Source organism: Sander lucioperca, chromosome 16, assembly GCF_008315115.2.
Source record: "Sander lucioperca isolate FBNREF2018 chromosome 16, SLUC_FBN_1.2, whole genome shotgun sequence".
NCBI lineage: Eukaryota > Metazoa > Chordata > Actinopteri > Perciformes > Percidae > Sander > Sander lucioperca.
Window position 1 is genome coordinate 2,623,822 of NC_050188.1, and position 26,093 is coordinate 2,649,914.

Sequence of the window (26,093 nt, forward strand, 5' to 3'; positions counted from 1 at the left end):
TGACAACCCCAAAAATGTGAGGGGTGTACTCACTTTTGTGAGATACTGTAATCAATACCACTGGGTATATCTACTATGAAAAGTCCTAATTAGTCAGGAAGACTGTAAAGTAGGAAGAATGCACTCCCCAACATGTCCCCAACTTTTATATAATTAAAGTTATGATGTTAAAATAATGGAACTAAAAATGTATTCGCAACCACAGCCACACTTGGTCTTTCCCACAGATTGACAATATGAGTGCAGCCCACCCAGGTTTTGAATTAATTCTGAGTGCGTTGATGCATGAAGTTGCTTGGCACGCTAAATGAAAAGAAAATAACATGTAGTCAATGTTTACCCTCCCCAACAGTGATGAAGTACAATGACAAACTGTGGGAAACACCAGAATATGAAATGTCATGACATTACTCATTTATTTCATAAATCAATAAGCAATTAGCTGCAGTTGAGGCGGTTATTACCTTATCCACAATGTCTGAATTCAGGAATTCAGGGAAAACAACGTCCATTGCCAAGCCTTAAACTCCCAGGAAGAATTTGCTCTCCAAAAGCTGAGCTGAACAGTATTTTCCAGGAAGTTCATCTATCCCATACTACAAAAAACACACCATTAACCTTTCCTAATCGACCGTCAGTCCCAATATTTCCTGGGTCACTGGTCCTGTGTGAAGTGGGTAACGGTGAAACGCAGTAACCACTGATATGGCTACACCCCTCAGTGCGAAAGGGCAAGGGATGAGAGGGAAATGCCAGAAATGTCCTTCATTCTTTGCTGTATGGAAACTACCACAACACAGTCAGTTCATCATTTATGTCAGGACTGTTACTGGGTCGTGTGTGTGTGTGAGAGTGTGTTTGTGTGTGTGTGTGTGTGTGTGTGTGTGTGTGTGTCAGAATATGTCAACACTCAGCACACACCTCAGAGGCTTGAGACTTGTAAGGGCCTCCGAGAGGTCAAGTGGGCGTTAGACTGGCTCAAGCAACAAAGCAGTTTACTCAACAACGCCACTAGAAGACTGCCCCAGAGAGATGGTGACAAATACCTCAGGGAGGGGTCGAAGTGTGTGTGTATCTGTGTTTAAAAAAAAAAAATAAGAGAGAGAGAATGCACCAGCTGCCTGGACCAGGACAGATGGGAAGGGTGGTACGGTCAGTAAGTGAAGGGAGGGGAAAGGTTTTCTACATACCACAAAAAGAGCGCACACACACATTCACATCATCTTCCCTATCCGATTAAAGAGCAGTTACATGCAGGCATCATTTTATAATGGCTCTCCAGCAGCTGACTTGGACGCATCGGTTCTAATCTAAACCAGCTGTTACGGGTCACAAGAAACCAACACCGTGCACATGTGTGTGCATCCCTGCATAATTGTGGACTTCCAACATTCACAGCGTGCCAGAAATTCCATGCGGAGGGATGTGTGGGAATGGCCGGGATTCCTAGAGGCTGAGGGAGGGGACAGCAAAAGGAAGTCCATGACTTGGACCCCTGACCGACGTCCTGATCACAAATAGATACTGCAGTGTAGTTCTATTTGACTGCATGCTTGATTTTGACACTTTATACTGATTTCACTCAAGTATGCGTGAACGTGTTTTATTTTTCCCATGATCTAAAAGTTGTGTCAGAGGCATTTCCCTCCCTACGTCAACAACACTCGACAAACACTCTAAATACAAGATATTCACTGTCATCTCCCAGGAAATCTGAAATTGGCCCAAAGGGCAGCAGTGAATGGACTGTTCGCTAAGCTTAGCTAAGTTTCTGTTGCTACACCTGTCAAGCTTTCTGTTCTCTCACCACAAATGTGCAGTATACAATGACGACAGTGGCAGATACTATGCCTGGGTATCGTTTAAAAAAATAACGATGCCGGCGCCAATGCCAGTACCAATAGACTACCATTACCAATACCAATAAAGTGATACAAATACCAACAGAGTACTTCATTTGATACCCTTTTATCCACTCCATTTGACAAACATGATGTGGTCGGAAGCATCTCGACCGTTAAACTGCCAACTCCGTGAAATACATCACGCTCGACTTCACCGCGCCACAAATGCTTCACTGTCATTGAAACAATTACAAAAAGCCGCCCCAGGCTGCTAAAACACGCTCTGTCTGATCGGGGCCTAACTCTTTTGCTCTTGAGGAGGGAAAACGATAAACCACCATCAAACCTCATGAGATGCTGAGAATCGGTTGTACTGCAGCTCCGTGATTGGACAATCTCTGTCCGGTGGGAGGTGTTTAGCAAACAGTCAATTACTGCTAACCTGGATGCATTTTACAAGATACCGAGAAATGTGTTACTACGGTCTGCAAATGTGTCTGGAAGTTGTCACGTTGAGTACATTCATTTTCCAGTCATTACAGATTTTTTTCCGACACCCTCGGCAATGTAAAAACATGAGTCCCTGTCTTTTGTGGTTCTGCAATACTACTGTGGCTACAATCCTACTAACTAAAAATTAGCGGAAGGTGACGGATAAATGTGTGCATGTGACTTTTGCTGTATCTGAAACGGAGGCTGACACACTGAGGATGTTAAGAGAAAACTCCATTCCAATCCATTCTCTCTTTATGCTTCCTTCTTCCAATATTCTCATCTGCTTCACTTTTTTGTCTTCTTCAATATTCTTTCTTTCATGTCTTCCTCTTCCCCTCTTTCTCTCAGTTACAACTGCTATTATGTGCTTTGTATTTTTTATACACAGCTAGAAACACGGTCTTTTTTATTTCCTCCTGTCTGAACGGACATTAGCCTGCTGTCGACCGCCTCTCGGTCCTAATAGAGCAGCTTTGATTGGCTGCTGCACAGGAGGGTGTTGCCCTACTGGACATCGATAAAACAAGAGGGGCTGATCTGATTGGCTGTTGATATCAGACACAGCTGCGCTACTCTAACAATGCACCTACTGTGGGTACAGCTGGCACTGGCTATGCCACTATATACACACACAAACAAGTGGGTAACTAGTTTACAAGTAAAAAAAATGCGTAATCAGCCTATTGTTTCATGTGGTGATTGAGCAAAATGTACCCATATTTGTAGCTGCCATTTGTGCCAAGTCACTATCAATCTACAACACTCTCCCATTTCTTTACAAAAAAAGTTTATGTTATACATCAATATTCAGTGTTCACACCCACATTTTACTGTCATTGGGGTAAAAAAGCCAGCACTGCATTATGAGACACTAAAACTCTCACCTAGCAGCTCTTTAAAAAAGGCAGAGGGAGGCAGGTTTCACTACATATTTTACAGCCTAACACCCCTAAACTTGTGAGTAAAATTCTCCTCGACACCACTGGAAATATTCTCTGGCCAGCCCTCTGGTCCGACACAAGAGAGACAGCGTGTTCAAGAACGTGCAATTTTTTAGAGACATATTTGTGAAGTACTTATTTCACGCTGCATTGAAAATCAGGCCCCGTCTATGAAAACGGTGTATCATTATCTAGACACACAGAGCCGACAGCGTGAGCAATTAAACACACAGCACAGCCTGGGTGTTTGTTTCCACTCCACTCAGATTTGGGGACAAAAAGAGGAAAATGGGGGGAGGACATGGAGAGTCTGAGTTTTGGCCTGGGAGAGAGAGTGCACCATCTTTCCTTTACCTCCGCCTCTTTCTGTTCTCTCCATCCGTCCAGACCTCTAATAGCAGGGTAGGCTAACCGAGCGAGAAACAGGCCAGGGTTACCCCAGCGACCCAAACACAGCAGGGGAGGAGCGGAGAGGGAGGAGGGAGGAGGGAGGAAAGAAAGAGAGTGAGAGGAGAGAGACAGAGAAAAGCCAACTTGTTAATGGAGCCAAGAGTTCATTTGTCCGGGTCTTTTAATGCCACCTGATGTCATTCACACAAACCGTGACGAGACAGAGAAAGAGCACTGTTGGCAACACTAAGCGTTACATAAAAAAAAAAAATCTGATACCACTATGAAAGAAACAGGAACAAAACCAGTGGTTGTAAAAACTTCCACACTTCTGTCAACAACTGAGATTCAGTGCAACACGCAGTGAACGGTTTGACACTCTGTATCGTTGTTTTCAGCTGTTGACTCCTGCTGCAGTTCACTGTCAACAGCCAACTGCAAGCCTTTTCCTGCTTCAGCTATTCCAATCTGCACGGATACGCCATCTGGAGGCGACTATGAAAAGAAATGTTAGCTTGCAGAATGCAATTGATTCCTTAAGATTTACACATATTCAATTCAATAGCAGTTCAGCAAACTCCCTAGTAGACAGAGACAGACAGTGATGGAAATGCACAAGCCCACATCACTCCTTGCAAAGCACTCTTCAGCGCATCTGTCAGGGTCCAAAGGCATTAACATTATTACATAACAGCACTGCCCCCCCTCCCTTCTCCCTCCCACGCCTTGCTACCCACTCTTTCGTCGCCCAGTCAGACCAGTGGCTGAGGAGTCCAGGCCAACAGATGGGCAGTCCTAATCCCCCCCTCCCTCTAAACCAGGAAGTGATGACTGGCAAGCACCAGGAAGCTTTATAAACACACACTGCCCTGACGGTGTTGCACAGACAGGCCAAACAGTAGCAATAAAGCCAAGTATTGTCGAGATATAACTGCATTCATGTTGTTTTCATCGCCTTTTTCTGCGGGCGCTAGAGCTGTCTCCATCGAGGGCCCTGGGCGCCAGGGCAACCTGCCAACTCATTGTCCTCCTTTATATCTAGGGTTTGGGGGTTTTGATTTTTTTTAAGGCCGACACTGCTGATAGTTTTTGACTAAAGCTACAGAAGGTCATTCATTTGTGTGCGTCTCCTTTTCAGACTAGAAAGCCTAGTCCATGAAACATTAAAACACTGAAACATTCCACTGAAGCACATGGGAGTAATAATCTTAAATATCAAAGTGGCCATATGTCTCCTTAAAATGTCCCATCAGAGACGAGCAACACTAGTAGATATCAACCATCTTATATGCGGGAACAAACCATCATAACTTTTTTTGGCTTGGTCCGTACTACATTAGTAGAAACAACAGGAAGATCAAGTGTGACTAAGAAATGGGGGACACAGCAGAAGCAACTGGACAATGACATATCAAATCTAAAACCATATAATATAATAATAATTAGCATAGGGCTGGAAAAAAAATAGAGAGAATAAAAGCTACAGACACCGTCCATCTCAATTCATCATGGAGAGACTGCTGTCGCTACGGAGACGGGTGCTAGAAACAGCTAGCCAATCATGGGTTGGGAAAGTATGTGATGGCAGGGGGGAGAGGGAGGAGTGGAGCTGAGAAGAGAAGGGATGTCAGGGCGAAACTACAGTGACAATGACCTGTCTTTGTCACTGGGAACACTGAAATATTAATCTGTGTGTGTGTGTGTGTGTGTGTGTGTGTGTGTGTGTGTGTGTGTGTGTGTGTGTGTGTCAATGTTTTTTTCCTTTCTAATATAAAACACACTCCCCTTCCACCATCACTACACACACCCTGACAAAAGCACACAGACATGGGGATTTTTGAAAAACAGCTGCAGAAATTTGGGTGTGTTTGGGTTCGTTTGTTTTACCTGCTATCTGACTCGATACATCTCCTTTTGGCTCTTTAGGGAGGGACCCATCTGTAGGAACACAGAAGAAATATTAGACAACATAGAAAAAGAGCTGATTTTGCTTGTTGTTCTGAGTCAAAATGTATACAACAGCAAAATGAACAATGGAGAGGAGGATGAATAGGAATAAACAACAATCCAGTGATGACATGTTGGCTTTTTCAAGAGGCATGAAATAACTTTTATTATTACCGTGCTGTCCAATTTAAGGGGTATTTTATATCTTAATTACTAGGGCTGCACAATTAAATCGCAATTTTATCGAAATCGCAATATGAACTAGTGCAATATCCAAATGGCAGGGGGGGGGCGCAATATTTGTTTAAGGCAAAATATGTGTCAAACCATTGTGAATGAAGTACTGTGGTGCTGCAGAGACATCCTGGCCTACAAATTGTATCCTACAGACTAAAGAAAAAAATCTTTGTTTGGTACAGATCCTCGCAAAAACAAAATCACACTTTAACCTTTTTTTTAATATATATATATATTTATTATTTTTTTTTTTTCTTCAATGAAAATGAGAATATACAGAAATGATCATTCGCTCCAATATCGTGAATCATATCGCAATCGCAATATCAGTCAAAATAATCGCAATTAGATATTTTCCTAATATCGTGCAGCCCTATTAATTACCCAACAATAATCCCCCTACTCTGCTGACAAATTGCATCCAAAGCCAAACCTCCAAAATGCCATGACATCAGCAAACTAGGAGAAAACATGGCTAAAAGTCTAGAGCCATGTTAGCAGCTCTGGGTGGCTGTACTTGGGCACTGCTTTGAGCTAAATGCTAACATCAGCATGCTAACATGTTATCGTTAAGCAGGCATTTAGGTTTAGCATGTTCTCCATTTTAGTTTAGCGAGTTCACATACTAACATTTGCTTATTAGCTAGTAGAACTTAGGCTGATGGGAATGTCACTTTTGCAGGTATTTGGTCATAAACCAAAGTACTGGACTCATTTTGGCCTAATGGTGGCACAAGCTAAAAAGTCAGGGGATCATCAAAGTCAATATAGTTCATCCAGAGGGGGCATGAATGTCTTCACCAAATTCCATCGCAATCCATCCAATAGTTGTTAAAGCATTTCACTCCAAACCAGAGAAAACACAGACTGTCATACAGTGCTGGCGTGGCTAAAGTATGAACAGACTGACAGAAAATTGCTGTATTGCTTTACAGCAAAAATGGAAGAGGGTGCTGTTTGTCCAGCACAAACGGCACCCTCTTAGGTTTTTGCATTATATAAGGCAAATGGAAAACTCTCCAACATTAACTTGTTCAGTGAAGCAAACAAAACAAAAACACAATATCCACATCTTCTTAGTCACAGGAGACACTGGGTTTTATGAAAAACAGTCTTAATTATGAGCATACGCAATGCCACTTATGTGAGAAAAAAAAAAAGCTTGTCTCAACCACGGAATCCTTTGTTTATAATTATTATACCAACGTACCACCAATCTGACAATTCCCTATGTTCTTAAATAGCATGTTTACACTGGACCAGTGCATGCAGAAGTCATCTTCTCATCACCCTATACCTCATGACCGAGGCCCTATAGTTTCTCAGCCGATGCAACAATCAGCCCATTGATCCAGTTTGTGAGAGAGGCTGCTGCTGTGACTGAGAGAGAAAGATATGGTCAGTGTCATGTGCTGTCAACATGTACACAGGCTGGACACTCTACTGGCTGACTCAGTGGCACATGCTCCCTGTGTTCTGACTCAGGCTTAGTCCTTCCTGTTTAACCTTACAGAGGGCTGCACTAAGGCGGGGAGAAGTTGGTGGTTGACTGACTATGATCTGTGCTGTCACGTATCTAACAATATGGACAAGGATATATTTATAGTGATTGTAAGAATGTGCTTGATTTGGTGAATGAACTGACGGAAAAACGTTTTCTTTTGCGGTTATTTCTTGGTTGCGGTCCAGTGCACGCAGCTACATGCATAATACACGGTATGTAGATTGATGCACGTAATGTGGAACCAAAGTTCACAAGTGCAAGTTCCACCCAGAAATGTTTAGGCATTCGTTGTTAGCAATATTTGCTGATGTTAGCACAACAAGCTGATTGGCGTGCGAGTCAATCACACTATGGCGAGCGCAAATTAAACGCCGGAGCTGGAAGACCCATCAGCATCATGCTCGCAGCAGAGCGCGTGATCCACTGATGCTGCTACACTGACCATGGAAGCCGCACAGGCGTCGCGCTGCAAAGGAGAGACAGGTGAAGTGAAGATAACGGTGTCTGTAACAGTTACAGTGAACAACATGCTGACGGATTCTGTGTTTTTGTGTTTTTAGCTGAGCTAGACCAGGGAATATTAGGTCAAAACAGATTGGTGATGCATGTTTGCCCTCATTGTTCCCCGTGAATTGTGTTGGAAGTGTTGTAATGAAGCCCTGGTACGTTATACAGTAGGTCCGCTGTACTCCATTCAAAAAAGAGCTGTACCAAACTCACACCAAAAGGTAATGTTGGTATGAACCGTACCTTCTGTGTACCATCACACACTGTAAAAAAAATAAAAAATAAAAAAAATAAGTAAAAAGGTAAAATGTAAAATGTCAAACACTAACACAGACACCCTCTCGCTCACATGCTTGCACTTGCAAGCACACAGGACAGTGATCCAACTTATGCAACGTTTATGTCATATATAGATTGGGATAAATCCCCCCATTAAAGACGTCTTGTCTGACTGCAGAGTTGGTTGTATGGGGGTTAAATACTGTGGAGTTACAAAATATCCATTACATTTGGGTTTTATTGACTTGAACAATGGACTTAGTAGGTGTTCAGACCGAAAAAAGCCCTTGCGTTGATGGGTGGCGTGTTGTTTAAGATACCAGTGAAACAAGTAATGCAATCCAGAAAATCCAGTCAGAGCAACAGATTAAAAGGCTTATAAGATGCCAAGACACTGCACAATGAGTTATTATACTCAAAGACAGGATTTGACAGCTCTAGAACGTCATCACAGTGGCAACTACGTTATCTTTTATCGCAAGGTAAACAGTAGAAGTATGGTGTTCACGTTACAAAGTATGGGAACACCATGCAGTGCTCATGTGAACGCTACATACAAGTAGGACACCTTTACTTAGTTACTCCATTATGACATTAATGCGACAGCATGGCTGGTATATACTAGAAATAAGGGGGATTGCCCGTTACCCGAAAGGTCCAGGTCTGCCTTGCTGCTAAAGGGCCCTTGAGCAAGAAACTTAACTTATGTAACAGACCAGGACCCCTGTCCGTCAGAGGTAAGAGAAAAGGACCAATTTCCCTGTATGACATTGAATCACCCTGCGGTTTAATTTTCTTGGCTAAATCAGTCTTCATGATTAAATAGTTCTGTGTGACAACTGGTTCCCTTCTGTAGTGGCTGCTAGAGTAAACTCTCTTACTAGCTTACCAGCTATGATTTAGCAATATTTTGCTGGCAGCAATTTCCACTAATGAACATACATAAAACTACACATGAGCAAACTTGCTGGCAACAAATGCCAATGCCACAGGAGCTCATGTTCATGAGATAGAAGTCTCACACACACATAAACATGGCACGGAGAAAAGAAGCACAGAGATCTCAGTGGAATTTTCTCTAAAGCTGTGTACCTGGGAGAACTTAACAGAGAGTGAATGGGATGAAGAAAAAAAAAGACAAGAAGGGGGGAAAAAAGGAAAGGCAAGAGAAAGACCAAACACCCACATACTTCACATATTTGCAATGCCAAAGATGTCCACTTAAGCCGCAGTGTGCAACAATGTAATACCAGACTACAGTTGTGGTTGCCCACATGTTATCGCAATCTAAACAATAAGAGCTGTAGCTGAGCCAGAAGTCAAACAAGCATGGACAAAAAGGACATAAAACACATTGTATGTGTGCATAAAAAGACAGATACATGCAGCTATGAACGGGGGCTTTTACCTCTGAGATGTGACCGTTGAAGCAGTGGGTTAATCCAACAACACACACACAGACGTGCATACACACCAGGCCAACTTTGTTGCAGACCATAGTAGGATAAGCCCACCGCTAAAACATCAGCCAAGCTAGTTGGATACAGTTACTTACACACACACACACACACACACACACACACACAGTAGTTGAGGAAATGACAAAGCAAAAAAGGCAACGGTCCGCAACGGTCCCCAATCCCATAAAACATCCAAACTCCCATCTCTCTCCGAAACATGCAAACACTCAGATACAGTGAACTCACCTAGACCTCAGCTCTGTTGAACACTGGCTATACTGTGTCCTGAACTGAGCTACCCTCCGCAGGCAGCTCTCTCTTGTCCCGAAACACACTGCTTCTGTCTCCGAGCCCGCATTAACACAAGACCACCCTTTCTGTGGGCCCCTGCCTTTCCCTTCTCGGCAGGCACACTCATCGTTTGACTCATACACAAATAGGAAAGACCCCCTTTCATTTAAACATACCTATTGTCTAGCTCACACCGACTAAAATGAAAACATGAGGCATAAAAACAATACCTTGCTGTCAAAGCTGTCTGCAAAATTGAAATGTCAAGGGCCATGGACAACACATTTAATAATATTTGACCTAAGGGATTGCCCATCTGAGAGGATTTGGGTTGCCTGGTACAGAGCTGTAGGTGGTCAGATGCCGAGTGAAACTTGTAGGATATATGATGTCAGCTTGTGAAACTTGTGATCCAAATACCCAAGTGGTAGGTAATACTGAACTTCAGGTGATAACGAAAGAGTTTTGTGTTTTTGTTGTCTTGGTATGATAACCTCTTAGTCAGACAAGGTGATGGGTACTGGGACATCACTTTCGGCTGATTTCTGTAGAAGCAAAACCTGTACCAATTTTCTGCAGCTGGTGCTCCTTTGCTAGTTCAGCCGTGATGGTCAGCAGTGCTCTGCCAACTACAGTATGTGTTATTAAAGAGGTAGAGGTACAGGTAGAGAAAGGTAGAAGTCCCTTTCAGATTCTTACTCTAACATTAAAAGGAGAAGTCCACAAATGTGGCATTGCATTCCTATCACATTGTCGGACTCTTTTTTTTTTTTAAGGATCAAAATCAATGTGTAAAATCTGTGCAGTTCCCCTTTAACCAAATCTAAGGATGGTGATATGGTTTGCTTTTTACCAAATTAACCTTAACTTAACCTCATGTGAACTTTGACACTGCATTAACAGTATTTATTTATAAATGTGCAATAACAGTATGTATTTTTTTTTTTAAACGTACAATTTTTTTATGCTGCTCTCAAACACCTTTTTTAATGTCATATTTGAATGTTAAACTAACACCCTGTGGCATTTGTATTTATTTATTTTAATTTTTTAAAATTAATTAATTAAGATCAATAAACTGATCTTAAAGGGGCGCTATGCAGTTTTGGCCATTTCTTCTAGAGTTTAGATTCTCGGCCCAAGCCCGAGCCCGACCGGACCTCGGGTCGGGCTCGGGCCGTTATTTTCCGCCACATCCTCGGGCCGGGCCGGGGCGCGCCTGGGCCGGACCCTTGATCAAGCAATTTTTTTTTTTTTATCCATTACCTTATTATCCTATTTGGGTGGGGAGATAGCTATGCCATAATCAGAAATATTATAAATATATATATATAGGCTATATAAAAGTAACAAATGTGTACAAAAGTTAGGCTGCAGTTACAAAATGCAGCACGTGTCATGCGCGGAGTCTCCTCCTCTCGCACGCATCACACCGGGAGCTTGAAGATGTAAAGAAAAAAAGAAAAACAGGAGAATTAACTTTGAGCAAGTGTGGAGGAAAGTCGGAGGTATGGAAGCAGTTTAAACAAGTCGTGGGCAGTGACAACAATATGTTGTTCATCATTGTTTCTTTTTTTTTTTACGTTTCTTCACTCGGATCCACTTGCGATCCGTTCCATTCTAAACAAACAGCGCAGTTTACATGCTTAGTCCTTGTTGTATTATTCTAAACAGATTTCTGCAGTTCAAACAACTCTGAATTGTAGTTGAGAACGTCAGTTATAACGGCCCACGTATTAAAAAATTGTCGGGTTTAAATCGGGCTCGGGCTCATAATTACAGTTAATGTTTCGGGCCGGGCCGGGCTCGGACACAACGTGCTCGGGCAGGTTCGGGCTTGATTTTTTGGGCCGATCTAAGCTCTAATCTCTTCACCGTTTTCTCGCAGGTTTCTCTATAGAGCTCCCCCTACAGCTTCAGAATAGATATTTGGCAGCTCCTATGTTTACTTGTGTCTGACTCCTCGCTCGGTCAGTCTGCCGTTTCCTCTTTCTGTTCCTCTGACAATGCTTTCCTAGCTTTCTGCTTCTTTTTTACCGGCTCAGCCATGGCGATAGTGTGAAAAACTCCATTGCTACCTTGTTAGCCGGTTCCTGAATGGGCGTATGTGTGCAGCGCCGTGAAGCAATTCGTAACATCGCGAGACCTGATATCACGCGATACTTCCTGGGCTTGCCGGCCCAAAGTTGCATGGGTGTTTTTTCCGCTCACAGGCGCTAGGGGGGAGCGAGACAACCACCATTCAACTCGAAAAAAGTCATATAACCGTTCCAATGACTATGAAGCTGTTCAGTTAAGGTAAATTAAGCTAAAAAAAACTGCATAGTTCCCCTTTAATTTAGCGGATTCAGTATGTGCCAGATGTGACCAATCCACATTAAATACAGTTTGTCTGTCAGAGCCATTATAAAATGAGTTGTTTCTGCTGGTTACATACAGTCAGTCGTTCCTCATTTTAACCTTAAAACCAGCTCCTTGTTTGGTTCGACACAGACACGGTGCTAGTATCTGTATTCCTGAAGGGATTCATTATTGTCAACTAGCTAGCCAGTTCTTTTATATGCCAAAGTTGAAACATAAAATACATCCGTGCACCCAAGTGTACGTTCACCAGGACACGCACAGCCGGCTAAATCACAACTATGTCTATGATAGATAGCAAGATTGAATTTACAAAATGTCAAACTGTTCATTTCATTAAACCAGTACTCTTTAATCCTGATGCTCAAGACTGACAATTTTCTCTCCAACCATGTTGTTACTTGCCCCTACCTGGGATCCCAGGTGTAAAGGAGTCCATTTAGATACTGGAGCCAAGATGAAAAAGCTTGGCTCTGCCCTAAAGATCAGGGCTAAAAGGTCACTGCTTTAAACTGTCGCTCATTTTGCCTCTGGGACCCTCTCAAGGACCTCAGTGGTCCATAGCCTTTACTTGAAGACACAAAGGGCCACTCACTGTGAGGTTTACAGTGGATCAATTTCTCTCGGTTACCGGCCCATTAGTAGGAGAGAAACGGGGTGAAAAGTAGTCAGAGGAAGAGACGGAAAGAGAAAGTGAGCGAGATGGGGAGGGCAACAGCAGTTCTGAATGCACTGGAGACCCAAAGAAAAAAGGAGTACAATGGTCTTTCAGGACGTGTCCTAGTTTGGTTCACTGTCGCTTTCTACTCTCAAAAACAGGAGCACAGACCATTCTGGCAAATCTTTCACACTGATCCTAATCAATTGCAAGCGGATTCATTTATTCCATGGACCTCTTTCGTTAACCAGTGGAAACCCTGTTAACACAGCTTGGCACACATCTACACTTCTCTCGTCATTATCTTTCCAAGGTCTCGCTCACCCCTCGGTCTTTGAATTTATCTCTTCTACCTGAGCTGAATGAATAGACTCTTATTTCCCTCTAATGGGAAATGAAAATCATTCACTCACTCCCAGGCTTATTGTTTATGCTCCTATTACAAGAATGCTTATAAAAAAAATGGTTATCTGCGCACGTGATTTCACGGCCACTTGCGACCTGCGCAGCCCGCCTCCCCTGCTACCTACCTCCTGTCTTCTCATCCTCCTTCCCTCTATTTTCCTCTTGGCCACCTCAATTCTTTTCTCTCTCTCTCTCGTTCCAGCTTGTTTTAAGAAGACAGCAGCGGGGCGGAAAATTTTCCCCAAGCTCACACCAATTAGCTATCACGCCGGAGAAATTACAGAACGAGAACACGACAGATGAGAAGGGAAAAGTGGGACAAGCTCCTTTTTATAAACACACAGAGAGGCGAAAAGTTTGTGTGTGTGAACTGTATGTGTGTGTTTCTGTTTCTGTTCCTGTGAGGGGATTTAAATAAGCCAAAAACTTTCATTTACACATCTGACAAACAGCCTAATGCTTCAATTCCCTGGTAAATTGACTAACAGATGTTTGACGTTATTATATTATACTTTTAGATAATTCCTATCCAACAGCGCAAAATAGTATGAAAAATCTATATAATAATACTAATACTTTTCACCCCTCATTACCTCTCTGCTCTGTTTGCCCTCGTACACAAGTATTCTGATTGACAGCTATGTTACCACATGAGCAAAGGTTTCGGTTTTGCTTTATTTTTGTAGGTGTATTGGGGTTACACCGCAGGTAAAAACTTTGTTTTTAATGCATCTAAAAAGCAGCGTATGATCCACCCTAATGGCCCACATCAAGAGCGTAGAAATGGATCTTTCCCATTAGCTCTTATCAGCTGGCCTTTGGTCTTATCTAGTCTGTATCATGACGGCAACCTGTGTGTGTGTGTGTGTGTGTGTGTGTGTGTGTGTGTGTGTGTGTGTGTGTGTGTGTGTGGTAAAGCCTCACTGAGAGCACAGGCCTTCGCCGACCTGGCTTACAAAGGCTTGTTAGTAAAGTGCGGTGACAGACTGCGAACCCAGCCTTGTTTGGTGGACATGGCAGTAGGATATAACATGCACTCTCTTTCTCTCCCCCTTTCCTGTCTATCTACTGTCACTATCGAATAATGGGAAAAGACCCCCAAAAAAACAAAAACAAACAAAAAAAAAAAAAACTTATTTTATCTAAAAAGCTTAAAAAACACTCAACTGCACCATCTAGTAGGCGTGTGCGTGCGCGCGTGCGTGTGTAATCCCGGAGAATAAACACCAGCTCAGATTAGGTCAGCGTGTGTAATCCAATGAACTCTCTACCTTTAACATGCCTAATGTTGTTAGAGCTGACAACACCACACACAAACAGGCCAGGGACGTGTCGTGCTGAAACATAGCTCTGCTCTCAAACACATCTGTATATATTCCCATATAAGTAAGCAGATGTGTTGTTAAAACAGTTGTTGGCCATTCTGCTCTCTCTCTCTGAGAGGATCTGCAATCTGCTCACCAGAATATTAATAACATACTGACTTTCTGGAATCAAAACAGTGTATACTCCTCTCTGCAGTGACTTCATTGCAGCACACAAATGCTACACATGCCATGTTATTTATGTCACTTTTCAAGTGACTCCCCAAACTTGCCCTACCTCATTGGAAAGTTGTTAGAAGCCGCTCTTCACATTGCCATGTACGGCACATCGAGCGACAGAGAGACAAAACTAGTTTACAAGAATCTGACTATAATTTCCTCTGAAATTCAATCTGATGTTTTTTGTTTTGGTTTAGGGTTGTATTACTGCAGTACGCCTTACGAGTTGACGCTGACATCATACACGCTGTGGGCTACCTACAACTCCGCCGCATTTTACTTCATGGCTTGTGATGGCTTCGCTCACCGTGTTCTGATTGAAAAATTCCAGGGTTTAGTCTAGCCAAACATCTGTGGGCCGGATTTTCCGACCATTTCTGCCGTGGACCCCAATCTCTGAGGTCAAAAAAGAAAATTCACTCTTTGTCTGTTACCATGGCAGTCCCCCCAAAACTGAAATTTATTTCAGCTTTTTCTCCATTTGCATCAATAACTGTAGATACATCTGGGCGACTCTCCCTTCCTTGTGACTGACTCCTTCCTGGTCTGCATTTCTAGGTGTGATTATCACTTTTTAAGACCTCAAAAGATTTCCTCATGTAATCTCCATTTGATTGATTCAATCATGAGAAATGTACCCTCTTGGCTCACCTCATGACATTAAAAAAACTAAGCAGGCAAGCCCAGACTTTGCACACAGGAATACATCAGCGTAATGCCAAAGTAAACCTGACCTGGATGACCAGTCCTTACTAGCCTGTGATCTAATACACATATCCGCAACAAAAGGCCTTGAGCAAGATGATGTATTGTGCTAGCTTGGCATCAGGTTTACCACAGAAATTGCTTTAACTAAGATTTTTTCCAGGGAAAGTCAACTGAACACGGACATGACCTTTCTGTGCAACACATGGCTTAAACATTTAAAAAAAAAAAGGAACTATAATCAATATTTTACAACTTACATTAAAAGAAGACCTATTGTGCTTTTCCTTATTTCTGTTAAATATATAATGTTACAATGTTGGATGATTTCTTAGGAGTAAGTAGAGACCAGCAACAGTAAAGAGTAGCTTGTAGCACGTCTGTGCTGTGACTGCTTTGGCTGCGTTAGTCTAGTCTGAAAGAGGGACAGGTTCCAAAAATTACACTAAGCGCTACGAGTGGGCAGTTTCTGTCATTTTGAATCAAGCATGTCATAGGCCTTGTGCACTAAACCTGATCTGCCATGTCATTCTTCTCATTGAACCAAGAGACTGGCAACTGCAGATGTTTGAATGCTAATGATTTATTAAAACTTTGATCACACTGTCATGGCCTATAATAGATGAAAATTCAAGTAGTGGCTTGCTCGGCTAGCTGTAGGGCCCTATGACTTCCGTGACGCGGAAAACGCGGACGGAATCACGGAATCTACACATGAAAACGGAAGTCTCTTATACACGCGGAATTGCACGGAATTTGCATACATGTTGTTGACATGTTAAATAAACTATTTTTTATTTTTTTTACTTCCTTCTCATTTTTCAGTTTAAAACAACAAGCGTAGAAAGGTCTCTACCTAAACCATGGCCAAATGGCATTGTTAAACATGTTGCCTAGTAACCATACGTCCTCACGTTCACGTTGAGTCTGTTGCGTGGGGAAAACAAAATGTCGAAGAGAGTGGCTCCTGATCAGCCAACGGTGGCAAAAACATTAAGAAACTCTCCATTGACCGCTAAATACCGGGCTGAACAATACCCCAACGACTACTATGAGTCTGGACAACAACTGTTTTGTAAATGTTGTCAACATACTGTTGACTGGACCCGCAAAGACACATGTAACGGCCATTTGAAATCAAAAGTTCATCTCAAGAACAAAGCTAAATCCACAGTGGGCAAATCCCTCCAGGTTACCACTGAGGCAACGACAAAATCAATAGATGCAAGGCGTGAGTTTGTGGAAGATTTTGTTGCAATGTGTGCTGAAGCTGACATACCGCTTGAGAAAATGAAGAGGATACATCCGTTTCTTGTTAAACATTGTAAGCAGGGAGGCGCACTCCCAGAAAACGCCAGCAGCCTCAGACAGACCCACCTGCCGCGGGTCTTTGACTAGCACATGCAAAAAGTGCTGCAAGAGAAAATCTTCATTGTTGTCGACGAAACCTCCGACAACCGAGATCGCAGTGTCCTCAACACTGTTGTAAGTGAGCATCCTTACCATCATGTACTTCAATGGAGATGTGTGCAAAAGATGGGAAATGCCCTAGAAAGCAACACATGCCTGCTTGAATCTACAAGAAAGTACTTTTAAGTTGTGAAAAATTCTATTTTGAGTTACAAAGTGCCCTTTTATTGGGATCTAGACTTGCAGCCCAGTTATGTCCATTTAATTGAATTCATGTAATTGTTATTTTTGGCCAGAGATTTGTTGAAGGTTTGGCTGAATTTGGCTGAAAATCCGAAAAATCTGAAAGGGCTAAAAACAAATCCGAAAAAATGGAATTTGAAAAAGAAAAATAAATCGGATTTCATAGGGCCCTATAGCTGTAATCTGCCTTTAAAATGTAATGTGCCTACACCTTAGGGAAGAGAACCACTATGTATTTACACAGCTACTCATGGGAAAATGAGAGCAATTGAAATTATTTTCTCTTCAATTACCAATTTTTCAGCATTTTTCTACCATTTTCTCTGCAGAAATATAAGTTGTTATTATGGACATGATGGTCTAAGCCACAAATGGTTTCAAAGTACCTGCACTGCTCGACTTGTAACCATCTGTTCAGTGTTGTATTTGTGCTTCATTCTAAGGGATGAATGCCTTTCTAACTGAAACATCACATTTTAACGGCACAATAAAGGGAACAGTTTGAGTAGAGTATTTTTTTTTATGTCCATGTTTTATCTTAATCTCCACCCCTTTCTAAAAAGCTTTTTACCCAGCCATCCATTTGCTTTTGATTGCAGCTGCCTGGCTGAATAAAAGGCTAAAATCTCGTAACCATCATCTTTCCCTCCAGCTGGCTTCCATTTATTATGTTCACTCCTCTCTTTTGCACAATAGCACAGTTACTTAGAGGTGTGTGAGGTACCTGATATTCTGCAGCTGAGCATGTGTGTATGAATAAAAATTGCACTCGCTATGGGTGTGAATGTAGTACGCTGTGACCTTAACAATACAAAGACAGTGAGAGGACGAGATGGAGGAGACAGAGCCTGAGCTTCATAAAATTTGTCTTTCACGGATTTCTGTTCTCGCCTTTTTTCAGCTAAATTCTGCTTATTTGTTATATAAATAATTATGATTTAACTGATGGTGGAAACTCTGCATTGATGTAAGGACACTGACAAAGAAACTGTATTTACCGGTAATGTAGTCAAGTCATGGCCAATACCTGACCCCTAATAAAGTCAGTATCTGTACCAATACCGATTTGGCATATCAGATCAGTGCATCCTTATCTATCTATCCCTTTAATATCTCTGGGCGTATTAGAAAACTGTGACCTATGTTGCATATCAATAAGAAGAACTGCTTAATGGCTATATTAAATTCTTATGTGATTTTTTTAATCAATGTGATAAAGTAATTTGATTTTGGGGGGGGCACTGATGAGGAGTACTATTCAGCCTGTTGTCTTCTGTGAATCTGAAGGGAGCTTTCTAAAGTCAGATAAAAATAACCCTGATGATGCCATCAGGTGCTATCAAGTTGCACTGTGGGAAATGTAGGATCCAGTGTCTTGGGGGTGTGGCTCATACTAGGAGCTAAAAAGTCAGGATATCTCTAAATCTGTCTCTCACAAGCCCCCCAACTTTAACAAATACCATGTTTTGATACTAGTTGGCTGTTTCTTTATGATTACAGATTCTAAACAACCTGTCAAGTAATCAAGTAAGCAAGTAAATAAAGGAGCCAAACAAAGCGACAACAAACCTAGCCTTCAATCATTCATTTGCATTGATCTGTGAGGCACCAATCCTCTGTTCACTTCCATCCCATAAATACGGGATGATGAAAGAAATCTGCTTTGTATAGCATTAGGCTTTAGCCTCTGCTCTGTGTCTGACTTGGCAGCTTTAAGCCTCGAGGAAACCTTTACTGAGGGAGCTCAATCAGTCTCCATCTCCTGGATCAATATCCATTAGAGAGTGTGTGTGTGTGTGTGTGTGTGTGTGTGTGTGTGTGTGTGTGTGTGCCTGAGTCATAAATGTGAGCTCTGGATCAGATTTCTCTCTCTCTCTCCTCCTGGTCTGTTTCACTCTCTTTCTTGCACAAACACACGTACACACCAATGCTCATTCAAACATACAAACCAACCTCATGAACCGCGTGTTGCCACCTCTGAACATTCATTCATGAAGGCCGGCAGTGGGTTTTTTTTTTTTCCCCCACTGTGAACAATACCCTACACTACCAACAAGTAATAACTGTATGAATTCAACGCTAAATCCTCTTAGTCACCAGTGTAGCCAAATATACGTTTAGCGTGGAAAAACTTGATGATTGACAACAAGCCACAACAAAACTCCCCGTTTCGGAGCTCTGAGGCTTAGGTATTAATTCCAGTCTGGAAGGCAGGGGAGACAGACACGGGGGGAAGCTCTTTTTTTTTTTTATTAGTTGTCATTTTGCATTAGGACGGTGAGGCCCAACACGACGCAACAAGAATGAGGGAGGGAGGAAAACATGAAACAGACATTGGCGAATGAACACTCAGACAGCAGGCAGTCGAACAGAGAATAGGGAAGAAAGCAAAAAGGGAGGACATGGGTAAGACAAAGAGACCAAATGCCGAAAGATGGAAAAAGAGATGAGGATGGAGCTGGGGATGGAAATGCATAGCCTGTGGCAAGACACTCAAACCTGTGCATGTCAAAACAAGATTCCCAGATCTATAAGGAGGGAGTTCATGAGAAAAACAAAGAGCAGGGGAGACCGAACGCGACACTCAAACCTATCAAGTAGCTTATTGTACAAAGCCATTGGTAGACTATCTATACTCAGGACTGTAGTGGTTACACTACTGGTTTCACTACTGAGATGACTCTGAACAAGAGCTTTAATAAGTACAAATGTATTCAGTGCCAGAGGAGGTTCAGAGAAACCTTAAAGAACTAGAGATTGTGTACAATAAGAAGCAGACAGTGCTAAAGGCAATACAGTAGCTACACATTGTTTGGAGACGGAGGATAATGGACATGGTTTGTACGTTGAAGCAAAAATCTAATAAGTGTTGTGGTGGCCAAATCCAATCTTATGTTTACAGTAAATATCTGTTCAGTTATCATTATCTCCTACTGTAGGTGGTTTTGTCAATGACTGTCCTGTTGCACTCAGTGACATAAGCACACTATTGATGGTGCCGGGCTCTCTCAGGGGAGTACAGCAACACTGAAGCAGCATCTAACAATAAGCACAAATCAGCAGTAGCCTACCACCTTACAAAAACTTGGGTTAGTCTTTTTTTTTTTTCTTTTTTCTTTTTTTTTTTTAAACATCAAGACCAGTTGTTTGTGACTGCAGCCCAATCAGTAACACATACCTCGTAATCAGTGTTAAGTGTAGCTTTAGAAGTTTGTTCAACAAGTTGGGTTGTTTGTGGGGGGAAAAAAAAAACATTCTCCTAAAGCACATGTGTCAAACTCAAGGCCCGCGGGCCAAATCCGGCCCCTTGCAGATTTAGATCTGGCCCGTATCAATTTGGGTTCACAATATATTTTGGCACGCCTAGTTGTGCGCCAAACCAAGAACACAGTTAAGTGTTTTATAAATTGCAATTACGTGACATTCAAAGCAGAACATGGCAGATTTGCCGACTCTGAGACTCAGAAATTCCCCCAGAAGAAGCAGAGAGTTTTCATATTCAGGCTGTGAAACAGGTTGTATCATTGTTTTGCTTGATTTGCTAAATTCTATGATGGCTAAGGAACTCTTTTGATGACTTTTGTAGGGCTTTATGTAAACAAAAATACGACAAAAAGCGTACAAAAATGACAGAAAAAGCAACAAAAAGGTGACAAATGTCTGAGAAAGCCACAAAAAAGTCGGAACAAAAACAACAAAAATGAGGGAAAGCGCTACCAAAATGTTAAAAAAAAAAGTGACATGCACTAACAAAAGCGTGTCAATAAACTCTACACGTCTGGCCCTTGGTGTGATTCGCATTGTCCATACATGATGAATCATAATAATACTTAAGTGCCAGCCCGCCATGTTAAGCTTTAAGTACACAATAACGTGGATCCCAATAAGATACACTAGGTTTCAGTAACTGTCAAGTTTAAGATAAAATCTCAGACTCAAAAGTTAACATCAGAGATAGGTGAGGTTGGGTAAAGGCGTGTTGTGCTTAGAGTGCTTGAATGTAAGGACTTCATTCTCTGCACATTACTGTGGCGATTAAGAGAATGCTTTAAGTACAAACGGGCCGGAAATTTAACTGATGCTTATTTGATAATCATTGCTAAAATAGTTTTGTGATTTTTACGCCGGCAGCAGATAGTGGCATGAAACGTTCATACGTAATCCTTCAAGTGTGTTTTTGTCAAAAACAGACACAGATTTGTTTACATTTTATGTATAATTTCTCTTCTATTAATTTGGAAGTAGCAGCCTCACTCACCACTGCTAGAAAAAATGGAAGTTCAACGAAAACTAATTCTGTCATTGCTTCTCTCAAACAAAAAATAGATAAAGTGAATATATGATTTAAGTGCTCTATTGGTAAATTAAGAGCTATTTCTAAACTACAGCCAAAAACTGCAGCAGATGGCCTTGTGGTAATAAGAAAAGGAGGCATATCCAAACATTTTAATTATGCAACAAATTAGCAACAGATCTGATTGACAATGAGGCAGAATGGTTGTAGCTGTCAACAAAACATACAAAGTGTGGTTACAACTGAGTTACAGAGTGCCTTTTGCCTCTCTCTCCCTAAAAGGAAGCCATCAGATCAGCTCAATGTTGATACTGAACTTCCCTCTGTGGCTTACCATTTCACTAGACACATAACCAAAGGAGCCAGAGGCTGGGTGTCAATACTCTGCATTCTCCTCCATGTTTACACCCCTCCAACTGTAGGCCTACTTCAAATTCTCACTTCTATCACAAAGGCCCTACACATGACAGTGCAATAGAACAGCCAGTGATTTGACTTGTGAACAGTACACAAAGTGCATTACTATTCTCTGCTTTTAATTTCTCACATGCCACAGTTTATACACACACACACACACACACACACACACACACACATTTCACCAGGGGAAATTAACTTGCAACTAACTACACATACAGTATATTACATAAGCAGATACTGGTTCATGGACAAACTTGTTTTAAAATACACAAACAGTAAGCTACCAAAGCGAGTGGAGTTAGATGATGGCACTGACAGACATGACATCAAGCACTGGATCTACTTCACTGCTTGTAGACACTGAACCTAGCTGGAGGGTTATCTGGCATATGCAAGGGCAGTCCATAAGCTCATGGACAGGCATTCACCCATGGATCACCATTTCATTTAACTGTATCCTAGGAAACTCAAATTACAAATATATTATTAATCTTTGTACCGAATGTATTATTAGGGGCATGGAAATTAATAGAAAATAATACATTCTTACACATGGTTTCACTATGCAAAGTCTGACCCCTTTCATCTCTGCCAGGACCCCTGGAATTCAGTTTATGAGCCATTGTTGCAGCCTATGAAATCACTGTAGGCCCGTGTTAGGACTTCAAGTCACAGTCCTTGCTGATTAATTAGCCTACTTAGCTAATGTTAGCAATCTGTGGACAGCATAATACTGTCTAAAAGCAACAGTTCATGTGTAAATCAGTGTCACTGGCATTCTTGTGAGTTAACCACCAACATACCGTGTAATTGATAATAGCCAGCCTTTTGGCCTTGATAGCAATGTTGCACAGCTAGCTTATCCTGCACAGTGCACACCCAGGCTATACGTGCCACGCCATGTATTGTTTACATAGCTTCCCCAGTTGTGCTATTTTATGACAGCACAGAAAACAACAAACAATGAGTTAACGGAATAGGAAATTCAAAAAAGACGCACACTTTATATGTTTGTACTTAATACATCAATTAGCGGTTTGGAAACACGCGAGCTTTGTCAACTCACTGGCATCGCAAGCTAGCAATGCTCAACTAGCTAGCATTTGTTAGCTAACCAAGCAGACAGGATTCACCCAATCTGATTCAGGAATCACTAGCTTATAGGCTAACATTGGAAGCTAATGTTAAAACTAGTTATTAACACATTAGTCCATTATCGGACAGCCCTGGCCTGCTTCTTTTCTTGTTTCAGCAAAGTCTAATCTCTCGCCACAGGATTTCTACAAAAATATCATCCATATGCCATTTTAACTGTGTATTAATCTCAATAACAAAAAGTCGCTTTGATCCAATTATGTCGGGCTTGAGATGGATGAAGAACATAGCTAATGTTACCTTTGCGGTCCCCGTTTTTCTTTCTTTTAACATTAACAGTTAATGTTACTGGGTCAAATTTACATGCCACATCCTTATTTTGACAGCAGGCAGTGGTGTAAGCGAGTTTAATAGTGCCTTAGTGGGAAAGGAAAACGTATATGTATTTTTAAGAAAAGTACACGGAAAGCTAGCCCAGCACTGACAAATCCAGGAGAGTTGTCCGAAGATGGAACTCGGAAAATTAGCGATCTGGCTAATGTTGCCTGGCTACACAGTGTGGATGGACTCTCCTGATTCTGTAGTTACAGAAATGTATCCAAGAAACACATTTTCTGAGATTTGCACGACTGTGTTGCTCATTGCTATTTGTTGTACACTTCGTTTATAACAATTGTTATACCATTATTCGGCTAAAGGCTTTACTATACTTCACTTTATGAGCCCCTGAAACAGTCAACACGGACGGGAACAATGTCCCTCACGGAGCTGGACCAAGAGGAGCAGCTCTCAGTGGAGCTCAGTCCGACCTCTCCTACTCAATTTTGGGCTTACCGGTTTTGAAGAACGCCGCTATGTCGCTAGCGTCCTTCGTCGTCTCCTCCGCTCCTTCCCCGGAGCTCATGGCTGCCACAACCCGAACCTGGAGCTCAGTATCTCCCAAGTATACCCCCCCCCCCCAAAATCGACAAAAGATGGCACAAAATCACTTCTGTCCCGACAAAAGCGCCATTAAAGACACACGGACGGTTACGGTGACTTGTAGACGCTGCAGACCTCCATCTTGGGGTAACGTAATTGGAAACGATCAGCCGGGGGCACCGGGTTCCTCCTCGGAGTGGAGCCGAGGGGAGAGTAGCTGTAGCGCGGAGGAGGGGGGCGGGAGGGGCCGGGTCGCTGCTCGGTGAATCTCCGTAAGCCTTCGGAAATGAGCAGACGGTGGGTCATCAAGGAACGACAGCGGTCACCGTGTGCGCGTGTGTCCAACTTACAGTTAAACGTAGGACATTTAAAACCAACGAGTAATGAAAACTACACATGTACAAAAACAATGCATACAAAGGATGTCAGCTATGACCATTATTTAAACGACAGGTTTATAGGCTATGTGTAATTTGAGCTGTCTAATCTAGCCCAATTATGCGACACACATCGATCGTTGGGAAAATACCAAGTTTGGAGGAATTTAACAGACTATGATTCATGTATTGTTGATTGTTTCTGTGATCTCTCCATAAAAACTGGGTGAATGTTGCGTTACCCATACTTAAAGGCAGTAGAGTGATTGGTAAAGCCTCCCGGATACAATCAAAGCAGAAAAGATCAGCTGTTTTAATTGAGGCTCTGTCATGGCATTATTTTCTCTACGCTGTGATCGCTGTGTTACTGTTGCCATCTGCTGGTTTAGGCTGGAACTAATGCTTCTGTTCATAGCATCTGTCCAGTGACAATATAAATAAGAAATTTGTGTTCGTATTATATTAGGCCTACTTCTCGTTCATGATTTAAGTGTATAGTGCCAGTCTTCACCTTGTTTTAGAAACAATCCAGCCTTCTTAAGTGCCTTAGACACAATCACTGAAACAATGCGTTCAGATTTAAAAAGCATTAGGAAATGTATAATAAAAATAATAGATACAAACATATTACGTAGCCTAATATAACATTGTAATTGTGAAATAATCCAATAAAAATTTAAAACTCAGCTCAAATGTTGTTTAATCCCACTTATTTTCCAAATAAGTTATAAAAGGACAACACAATGTAATCTTGTTGATAAACCACTCGACTATTTGATGCAGCATTTCTTTACCCCATTTATTTTAATGAGGGTAGATTACATGTAATATACACATCTCAGTATAACACATATCATTCAAACAAAATGTGCATTTTTACACATTGGGTCTCCATAAATCCCTATCAGCAAAAGAGGAAACCCCAACAGTTTGTGCAGGGCTTGGGAGGTTTATGGGGCGTTGATAGGTTCAATACTAGTTCCAAGTGACTGCACCACACTGATTGAAGCTCTGTGCCCGAGTCAAAGCAGGATTTATGCTGCTGCCTTTCTTGCTTTGAACAGATTTCAAGATTATCAGAATAATGCTGCTACTTGTGGATTATTACTAACTCACTGGTGATCATCTACAACTTCTGTGTTGTATTACTAAGTGGTTATCCAGGGCCTCCTGAATTAATATTAATAATATTTTCTTGGACAGACCAGAAGGTCATAGGTAGTAATGAGAGCATCACAGCATGGTTGCATGCTCAAAGTGCTTTGACAAGAAACACACACACACACACACACACACACACACACACACACACACACACACAGCACAAAATGCTTCGAATGATTTCCAGTCAGTAAAAATGTTGATATTGACTAACTGCTGCGGAAATGTAGCAGACAGACACTAAATGGATGTATCGATGAGATGACATTATATTGTCCTTTTATAACTGGGACTCAACATCTGTTAGCTGTAACATATTCATTCATTCAGTGGAGAAGTGCAGACCAGCCCAATCCTATGAAGCCCATTGGTGATATTTCAATTCAGGTTAATCATTTATATACCAATGTTGAAGAAAAAAAAAAAATCTTTATTTTATTTTTATTTGAGGGGAAAACATTTTTTCAACCATAATGATACGGATGCTCACAAGTCATTATAGTTGAACAACTCACTCAACAAGATTCCATTGAATGGAAGAGTAAAATATCAGATGTTTCAAAAGCATGAATTAGATGCCCATGAGAAAATTAGATGTTAGCAT

The 26,093-nt window shown here is 41.7% G+C and overlaps 1 protein-coding gene across 8 annotated transcripts in view; it reads right to left on the reverse strand.

The window, feature by feature from the left end:
• The window catches only part of LOC116041222 (triple functional domain protein), an 80,273-nt gene extending 56,080 nt beyond the window's left edge, over positions 1-24,193 (reverse strand). For 4 of the 8 annotated variants that reach the window (XM_031287106.2, XM_035993079.1, XM_035993077.1 and 1 more), the window contains exons 1-2: positions 23,865-24,188; positions 5,558-5,608 (exon numbers count right to left, since the gene is read on the reverse strand). In XM_031287106.2, coding sequence (XP_031142966.1) covers positions 5,558-5,608; positions 23,865-23,934 — 121 coding nt within the window. In that variant the 5' untranslated portion in view covers positions 23,935-24,188. Of the gene's footprint in view, positions 1-464; positions 604-5,557; positions 5,609-9,850; positions 9,944-23,864 lie in introns of those variants that run through there. The other 4 variants (XM_035993076.1, XM_035993081.1, XM_035993084.1 and 1 more) reach the window with 4 other exon arrangements.
• Positions 24,194-26,093: the final 1,900 nt, after the last annotated feature.